Genomic DNA, 9,816 nt, shown 5'->3' with positions numbered 1-9,816 from the left:
TATCCTATCAAAAATGATCCTTTACAATTAAAATATATAACTATATTTCATCTCTCTTATTTAAAAACACCCAATAATATTTTTCCTCTTTTATTTTATTCATATTTCCTATTTTAAAATACTCAACAATATATTCTCTATGTTAATTTATTCATTTTTACCTACTTTAAAACATCCAATAACCTTTACTTTCTATTTAAACTCTTTAAAATGAAATTGCATAAAATCTCGCATCGTCCTAAGGATTGTCTATCATGGGAGGAGTGTATATTAAAGCCCCTGCTAGAAAAATTTTTTGTGTCCGCCACTGTATGGTGATACATGTTTTATTGGAGCTTTGAACATTAAAGAAGTTAAACGGCGTTAAAGACTTTAACATAATGTACTAATTAAAATTATTAATAAAATATTTTATATGTATTATGCTAACTTAAGATTCGTTGTACTAATTTGAAACATTGATTAAATATTTTATGTCAATAGTATAATTACCCCTAAAATTCCACGTCAATTTTGCCCCCATTCAATTTTCAATTTTCCCTCATTCTATCTCCGTCTCCGGCTGTCTGCATCTGCCGGCTGCCGGCTGCCGTCGGCTTAGCGCGATAATGGCGTTGGATTCGTCCACGTCTGTACTGAATTCTCTGTTGGAGAAGCTTAGACTCGATGATCCATGGGTTCCACCTAGATCGTGGGACTCCGTTTCTTCTCAAGGCGGCGCGTCCTCACACCCTCCCCCTCCCTCTTCCGCTGCTCTATATGCTACATCTACTGTCTCTGTAATTGAACTTTTCGTCTCTATCTGGCTCATTGTTCATGTGGAATAATATTCAGATTTTTCGTCATTGTAGTGGATTTTTTTTCCAATCAAAGAAGCTTGAGTTAATTAAGTTTATTTTATTTAGGAAACATGGTAGGTAGTGTTTCCAATTCATTAATCGTCATTATCTGCGAACGTTTCCTCGTCAGTCTGAGTTGAAATACGAGCACAATGCGCATATTAGAACCTAGAAATGCATTTAAAGACTTGTGATAGCTCCAAATCATATTGGCATTGTTGAGAGAATGTGGAGGTGAATGCATTTTGGTTTGTACTAAGTAGGTTGCTAATTTTGTTTATTTTTTCCTAGCCATATTGTTTTGCATCTTCTTGTCTTTGTCTCTGAATATCCTCAAATTATTCTAGGAGCCCAGTCTGGTGAGATTGGCCATGAATGCACTCCAAGGTGTGGAATCAGCCTTGATATCTATCGAAAAGCTCTCAGCGTTACTTTGTTGCAGTTCAGCGGATAGAACATCTCATCGAAATCCCAGTTTGTGGAGTCGCTCTTCAAGTACTGTTGCTATAGGGAATATACTTATTTCCATTGGCCAGTTTGGCTGCATGATTTTCCTCCTCCGTAGATTTGTCGATTACTTTACAAATCCAGATTTTGATGGAGTGAGAGACCTTAAGGAAAAACCAAATGCTGATTCTGGTGAAGAAGGAAACTCCATCTTGCATGGTTTCACTTTGATCAACCAGGCATTTGCAATTTCTGTGGGAAAGGTCATAGATGGTTATATATCTGCACTAAACACATTGTCTGCATCTGTTAGTTTAAGGCGTTTTTTGAAGACTAAGGATGGCGGATGTCTTACTAACATTGGGCATTCAGAAATGACACTCTTGGAGGTTTACCTTCACACAGCAGAATTGAGAACTCAGATGGAAGCCCTGGGAAATCTCTGCAATGTTGATCATCTAACTGATAATTTTCCAGTTTCTTCACTGGAAGTTTTAAGGGCTAAATCAAACTCAGAGTTTAGTGCCTTCCCAAGAAGTGGTGCTTTACTCTCATTTCTATATATTCAGTTAAAGGTCAGCCTGTCTCAAGTAGTTCACTTGTCTTATGAGTTTGGTTCAACTGACTCTGTCTACCTAAAATGTAGCTCCTGACTCAATTGTTCAACTCCCCCTTCAGATTCACTTCATTTACGTTGCTTTTCATAGTTTTATTTTTGATCTATTATTTTTATCGAATGTCGGGTTAACAGTTTGTCATAGTAACGGTCTATCTAAGAGATCGTAAGACAAATTATCTCTAATATGAGTTCAATAGCATGGAGTGGTTAAAATCATAGTCCCTGTAATTTAGTTGAAGACATGGTAATTGCTGTTGGGAAATTAGCTAATGCTGCATGTAGTTCATTGTTATGCCCATACAAAATAGTTACTTTGTTTCTGTTGTCAATTGCTTCCTTCGTCTTATGAATATTATCTCAACTGTCTTTTAGGTTGCTGATCCTGGCCATTGTCCCCTCCTCAAGTTCATCTTTCTCCAGTCATATGAACCATATTGCGAATTCATAAGGTCATGGATATATGATGGTTCAATTAGTGACCCTTACAATGAATTTGTTGTGGAATGTGCAAGTAATGCATCTGGTGGCTCTAGCTCGCCTTTGCCCACAATAAGGGTAATACCACTCACTATGCTCGAGATTTAGAATCTCTTGAGATACTACATCCTTTTCCTGTAGAGCATCTCTGATCATTTGAATTGAATTTATCCCAGGTGAGAGATGAAGTTGCCGTGCCCTGTTTTCTCCAGGAGTGCCTTATTCCACTTTGTAGAACTGGTCAACAGCTTCAGGTGATAATGAAGTTGCTTGATCTGTCTAATGATGTTGGTACATGCTTTTGCCATGAAAAGATCCTACCCAGATTGGTTGGTTTGGAAAATGAATATCCTGGGTCATTTCCACTTATATTTGACAAAGAAGCTATTGAAGAAATGGTACATGTGAGAGCCAGTTATCATCAACAACTGCTGGAAAAGGCTGACAGCATCTTAGATAAACTTGATTTTAGTTCTCGACAGGTATTTTTTTGTTAGACTTTCAGTTTGCTTATGACTTTCTAGCATACAATGGTTTTTATACGAAGTCCATAAAGTGCCCTTCAGTTTTCTTTGTATGACGTGTGTATAAATTCATTTGATCTGCTTGATCGTTCAAGGTGAGATTGTCAAATGAAGTGCTAGGTAGTCTTTTGTCAATTGCCGGACTGAGCACCTAAGGAACTCGTATCCATTCTTGAGATTTTTCTATAGAATTCCTGTGAATTCAGGGGACAAATTACAAGTGTTGAAAGCATGATGAGTAGCTTCATTTTAGATGAAATTTTTGCAGTAGTTTAATTTTTTTCTTTAACGAATGATTCTGATCCGTTCAACTTTGTGTATTACTTGTTCTGAAAAAATTCTCTCTTTCAGACTGCTCACCTAGGTGTTTCACTGAGTCTTGCGAATAATCTTAAGAACCAGAACCACCAAGCATATTCTGCAACAGAAGAAAGCTCAATATCATCTATAAGTGATAAAAAGAATCAAAATATGTGAGTTATCCTCTCTGTTTACTGACACGTTAGTCTCTTGGTACAATCATAAAAACCATGAACACTCATGTAAATAAGATCCATCCACTTCTTTGATGTTGTTGTGTCTATTGAATTGTTATTTAAATCGCAGGCATGGTGTCATGGTGGATACTGAAGTACCAAGCATCATCCACGAGTGCTCTCATGATGAAGATCTATTAGAATCATCTGAGTGCTCATCTTCTTATGAAAGCTCTGAGGAGCAAGATGAGGCAGAACCGTCGATTTCTTTATCCTACACTCCAGACACAAGTTATTTATCAGCTCTGGATTTCTCCTCAACTTTATCCACAAACAACAGAATACAAACTCTTGAAAACCAGGTATCGAGTAGGGAATATGCTAATTGCCAGTTTGATGGGCACCACATCAACAGGGTTGAACATGATCAGTTGCATTCCCCTGATTGCGGATCGGAGCTATGCACGGAAAACCACAGATGGCTAAACACTGACTTTGATTTCTCCGAGGTCTCAATCAACAACACTGCTGCAAGCAAAGATCAGCATCCACTCATAACAAAGGCATCTTCGAAAACTACTAGTTTGCAACTTTCAAAGCTGAAATACGATTCTACATTTTTCAGTATGAACCCAATACTGAACAGATGTTCTTTCTTCAGTCCGAGGTCTATCCTTGGAGAAAGGGGACATGAAAATTATACAAGTATAGATTTTGATTTTACTTCTGTGAAAGTTCCAGTCGACACATATGCTGTCAAATTAGCGAGTGCCACTAATATTGGCAATGAGGTTCGGGATATAAATAAGACTTATGTTTCTACAATATATACTAGAAATCACCTTGATGTAGAATGCCACAATGACAATATCGTTGGCGATAAAGTAAAGTTGTCTAGTGTTGGTTTGTCTCTACCTCTGCACAATCGCGGAAATGAGGAAAATCTATCGTCCCCAAATGTTTCTGGAGGCAGTGCTTGGGAGAGCTTGCTTGGTAGATCTCAAAATACTGGAAACAGATCCAATAGTGATCGCAAGATGAAATTGGTGACTGGAGCTGACATGCCGTTGGATTTTGTGATAAAAAAATGCGTTTTGGATGAGATTTCGCTTCAGTATCCTTATATTTAGGTGTTTGTTCAGTTGATCTTGTAGTGGGTAAATATTTGATTATTTGCTGAAACCTCTCACAGAGAGTTCAATGCAGCCTTTCTGTTTACAAGTATATCTGTACTGCTGTTTCACATCTCAAACTGTGAACACTATCTTTGCTATATTTTTTAAATATTTGATAATAAACCAAGTCTCTCTGTGTTTATTCCAAAAGGGAGTCCTCTTGCCATCACTAAAGCCCATTCACGTAATCATCACCAGCTTGTCTTGTTGTCCAGATATCCATGTGACTGAAAGGTAGATTGTTGCATGCAATCATATGTTAAGGTTCTCCTTTTGTTTTTTGGCCTTGTCTTGATTTCATTTCTTTCTGGTGGTATTCTCAGCTGCCTAGGATCCTGTCCTTTAAGAGATGGATGGGATGTTTGGCATGCATGAATGTGAGCTTATTGGACAGTAAAATTATTATATGCTATTTCGTGCTCTTGGAGCATGTCATTTAGGGATTTAATATCATTTCCGAAGCCTATAAATTCTTTAAGCGTTTCTATACATATATTTTAGTATTATCTTACTCCAACTCTCTATTGTGAAGCATCATTATAATGAAATGGTTATTTGCTGATGATCTTGTATCCATTTTTCAAACACGTCTGCACTTATGTAATTCCTTGACGTAATTAGATATACGTATATAAGCAGGCTGACAATCAAGATGCTCATAGAAGGTTTCAAATTGCAAGAACATTTACAGTCATTGCGGTGTTATCATTTCATGGAGCTGGCTGACTGGGCGGATCTGTTTATCATGTCTCTACGGAATTGTGTATGTTCTTTTTCAGCTATGTACCTGATCCTCTTTGTTGAAATCTCGTACTGATTTTTCAAAGCAAATCAGAAATGGCATGTTGATGAGGTTGATAAAAGGATTCCAGAGATTCAAGGGATTCTTGAGCAGGCACTTCGAAGGTCTTCGTGTGAAAAAGATCCTAATAAGAATCGGCTATACGTGTACCTAAAAGGAGATGGCATCAGATATCTATCACCTTCTGCCATTGGTATGCTTTATAAATGTCAACTTATCTTGTACATGTGGAATGTAATAAAGTGAGGACCAGTACTATGACATTGGTCTTGTAAATTCAAATTAAAAAGGGCTCTCAGTGGAAATGACATTTGAACTCTGTAAAATTAACATGAGAAGAGAATACTAATTCACAATCTGTGGGAAGATACCCAATAACTTGGACTCATATGCAGATTATTTGTATCTTAAATAACTCAGCATGCATCTGATAACTCCAACATTGCCTCAAGGTCCTCTGGGACTGCTCTTTACATTCTTAACATACGTTATATGCACTGAATGTAATCTGATGTATCTAGGACTACGCAGTATTAACCTGACTACTTCATTAAAAAATTTGGTTTCCATGTGGTTCTTTCATCTCTTTATTATAACCTCACTTTTTGGCAGGTATTCGCTCCTTCGATTATTTGGGACTGGGATACCAAATTGATTGGCCAGTCAGTATAATTCTGACTCCTGCAGCATTGAAATTATACTCTGATATATTTAACTTTTTGATACAAGTCAAGCTTGCTGTTTTTGCGCTGAGTGATGTATGGTGCTTACTGAAGGTACCCTTCCTATTACTTCGTTTATGATAATCCGTAAAAGAAAGAAGTTTTTTTTTTCAAAGAATAAAAAGAAATAACTTCAATTTGCTTGTCAATTTTAGCAATTAGTATTGCTTGTCATTTTTTTCTGAGGTAGTTAGGATAATCTGTTGCTGTGAGCTTCAATTTGTTTTTAAGACTTATGACTTCATCCTATCAATTAATGTCCATTTAGAACTTAAATTGGCATTATTTGTCAAGCAGGGTTATGACTTCAAGCAGCAAACAGCCAGATCACAACAGTTCTCAGAGTTAACTGAAACAAGGTATGCTCTAAAGATGAATCCTATTATTGTTGTAAGTTAAGTAAGAAAAGGAACATGACTTCTTTGGTTGAATTAAGAATACATAGAAATTCCTAGAGTTATCTGCTTTTCAATACTTTGGGAGTCTGGGATCAATACTGTTATAGGCTTATTGGTTTTTTGGAATGAAGTAGCTCCTCTTTCCTATCTAGGAAGTTTCTTCCTCCCCCAATCCCTCAGAGCATCAATACCCATTTGCTGCTAAATAAGTACTCACTGGGAAGCATTTAAAAGTTGAAATTTGGGATACTATTTTGTGTGTGTAGCAAATTTCATAAGCTTCTCTTGATCTGTGTGGCTGTGCCTTTTGAGTCTCTGAGCACGAAGTTATGTTAGATGGGGTTACTTTTGTCTTTCATTTTGGTGCTTGATAAGTGCTCATAGAGACACAGGCATTTTAACTGTTGAAATTTGCATCCCATCTTCTAATCATTTGTATTCTTTCATTGCAGGCACAAGATTAACCATTTTGTGTCTACATTGCAGCAATATGTACTGTCACAGTTATCCCAAGTCTCTTGGTTTAGGTTTATACATTCTCTTAAGCACAAGGTTTGTTGCTCATTTAGGTTTCAGTTTTACAGCGGCAATTTTCTTTACATGTTAAGTTATATTTCAGCAGTGTCATTTATGTTTTCCATTAAGTGTACTCTCATTATCCACATGGTAAGTTTTTTTGTAGTTTATACTCATGTATTTTCTTTAATATGCTCTAGTAGCTTTCCATTATGCTTGTGCTTGCCATGGGTATAGGATTGATAAAACTTCAACTCTGCTCTGATAGCTTGCAACTGGAGGAGCTTGAAATATCATGATACATCAATTTACTTCAGAAAAGTATAGCGTACATGAAGATGAGACATCTCACCTTAGAATAGTCAGGCTTCTGCTTCAGTACAATGAATTTAGATCGATTACAATTTTATCTGATGCTTGGTTACGTCTGCATCCTTATGTGTAGTATTATACACACACATATATAAAATCTATACTTTATAGTATTTCTTATAAGATGATTCTTCTGAGCCTGATCTCATGCCAGTATTAAGGAACATAATTTGTTCTATGATTGAGTCTGCTACAATGTGTAAAAAAATCAGTACTCTATTTTTTTATAGGTTAAAGACATGTTGGATCTGGAATCAGTGCATATGGGTTATTTGACTGAGTCACAGCACATGTATGACCTCTCTCTCTCTCTCACACACACACACACACAATCAGAAACTTTATTGTTGTACATCACCTCACCCTTCCTTCCCCCCATTTTCTCCCGAGAACCTCCGGTCTTTAATGTTGGTAAAGGATGAAATTTTATAAACTCCTATTTTCATGCCTGACCTTTGATATCCCGTGGTTTCAAGCCGCCCTGTGGGCTTCGGGATGGACTGCATCCCTGCTAATTCCCCCGTATCTTAGGATAGACGTGATTAGGTGTTCATTCCTGGGACCAGCCTCTTACCCATTGTTTTTTTTCCATCAGAAATATGACTCTTATGAATATAGTCTCCAGTTAACTACTAATGGTAAACTTGCAGATGCTTCTTATCCAATGAAACACAATCCATTGCTGGCATTATCCAGAATATTTTGCAATGTGCAATGGATTTCCGGTCACGCTTGGCTGCAATTAATGTGGGAGCTGCAGCTGATGACGAAAAATTTCCCAACAAATTTTCCCAGATCGACATCTCACAGGTGATTCTAAACAAATCACATATAGTGATGGTGTACAATGCCTTGACTAGCTTGTTGATGGTGGCCTGTAATTTCCTCTGTTTTCCACCTTTCTGATGCTGAAGTACCTAAATATGGCGTTGAAGACAATTTTTTTAGGTTTTAAAAAATTACTCTTGCTTCTGTCAGTCTTCCAGAAGATTGGAATTTAGAAAGACCTCTTGAAAACAAACCTCTCTTGAATGACCTCTCCAAGCATTAAGCTAATTAGTAGTATTAAAATTCACTTCACCACCACCTTTTAAATTCCTGCATGGATTGTATACAAGAACTTTTAAGTAAAGCTGAGATATATGACTAAATCCTTTTTGGTGGAAATCCAGCAATAGGAGTGGTAAATTCATAATAAGCGCATGAAAATACCATCGAACTTTTTAGTGGCATGTGTATAGGCAAAAATTACAATGTTGCTTGTGAGAACTAGTGGAGTGTGCAATCAAGATCTTCATAAGATGATGACCAGTGGGATGCATAACTAATGAAACTGAGATTTGGTGAACAACTCCAAGAGCCCTCCCTCACCCACACCTCTTTAAGCTATAATACAGCATATTAGTGATGAATGGCAGTTACTATCTCTTATAAACAACATTCTCATAAACAGATCAAGTCCTAATGTACTATTTCGCAGGTTCAAGTCATAAGAAGAGCATTCACCAAGAGTCTTGAAGATCTATACTTAATCTATCTACAGTCACCTAAACACGGTGAATTCGGTATATCTCATTTCTGGGATCTTCTTGATTCTAATGAGTATTATGCAGGGGTCATGAATAAGAGAATGGGGCCTTGTATCTTTTATTCATAGATCTCGTGGTTGCATGATTTTATGTGTTCTCTGATGCACAATCTGTTAAATTTGTTGTTTCTCATTGTAATAGGTATGCAATGGTATCTTTATGGTGTACATAATTATATACGATGTGTCTATTGTTTCGAGTTGTTTCTTATGTACATGACAATTTTACAGTGTTTGATTTAAGCATCGAATATTTTGCTTGCCATTATTGAAAATTCATGTTACCTATCTGTTGTTCCTAATCTTGTATTGCATTTTATAAAGTTTGTTAACTCATCATTAGTGATTAAATATTGGTTGAACAATACAACGAATATCATTTTCTAGTGAATCTATACTTTGATTCAACTGTCTATAAATTACTAGTATAATACAACGAATATCTTCGTAACCACTAAAGTTTATTGGGAGTATTTATTTTGTAGTAGGAATAATATATTTGCTCTTAGTTGAGAGAATGGGATATATAGACGTCATAATCACACGATTTTTTGACATATTTTACACACCATAAATTGGTCGTTTTCATTCGGCAAATGAAGGGCTCCATCAAATGGTGTCGTGACGTTCTTTATGCTCAATAATTTATCATTTTCCTTGTGTTTGTTTCTTCTGAAATATTCTTTAAATAGCGATTCGTTAATATTACTACTATAAGATAATTAGTTTTTATCTATTCGCTTGTAAATCTTTTAGGTAACAAGATAAAAATAAAAGCTGGTCGCAGCATATTACCTTGACTCTGAGTTTTAATTTTATTTTGCTTTTTGACGTTGGAATCTTTCTACTAGATTCCCAGAT

General features: G+C 36.3%; 1 protein-coding gene across 1 annotated transcript; it reads left to right on the top strand.

Annotated features, from left to right (window-relative positions):
* The first annotated feature begins 511 nt into the window (after positions 1-511).
* LOC121784884 lies at positions 512-9,220 on the top strand. The gene is made up of 14 exons (XM_042183146.1): positions 512-779; positions 1,187-1,861; positions 2,278-2,460; positions 2,559-2,864; positions 3,258-3,379; positions 3,513-4,496; positions 5,179-5,320; positions 5,393-5,552; positions 5,972-6,135; positions 6,379-6,440; positions 6,932-7,031; positions 7,598-7,659; positions 8,018-8,177; positions 8,848-9,220. The coding sequence occupies exons 1-14, from the start codon at positions 609-611 to the stop codon at positions 9,022-9,024; spliced, it is 3,468 nt and encodes a 1,155-aa protein (XP_042039080.1). The 5' UTR covers positions 512-608; the 3' UTR covers positions 9,025-9,220.
* The last annotated feature ends 596 nt before the right edge of the window (positions 9,221-9,816 follow it).

This window comes from Salvia splendens, chromosome 21, assembly GCF_004379255.2.
Source record: "Salvia splendens isolate huo1 chromosome 21, SspV2, whole genome shotgun sequence".
NCBI classification, from domain to species: Eukaryota; Viridiplantae; Streptophyta; class Magnoliopsida; order Lamiales; family Lamiaceae; genus Salvia; species Salvia splendens.
Note: the sequence above shows the minus strand (reverse complement) of the source record. Positions and strands in the feature narration are given on the sequence as shown.

Excerpts from the sequence above, each read along its gene's own strand:
- LOC121784884 (XM_042183146.1), top strand. The coding sequence starts at position 609 with ATGGCGTTGGATTCGTCCACGTCTGTACTGAATTCTCTGTTGGAGAAG. Across the intron at positions 1,862-2,277 it reads TTCTATATATTCAGTTAAAG|GTTGCTGATCCTGGCCATTG; the intron begins GTCAGCCTGTCT and ends ACTGTCTTTTAG. Across the intron at positions 2,461-2,558 it reads CGCCTTTGCCCACAATAAGG|GTGAGAGATGAAGTTGCCGT; the intron begins GTAATACCACTC and ends AATTTATCCCAG.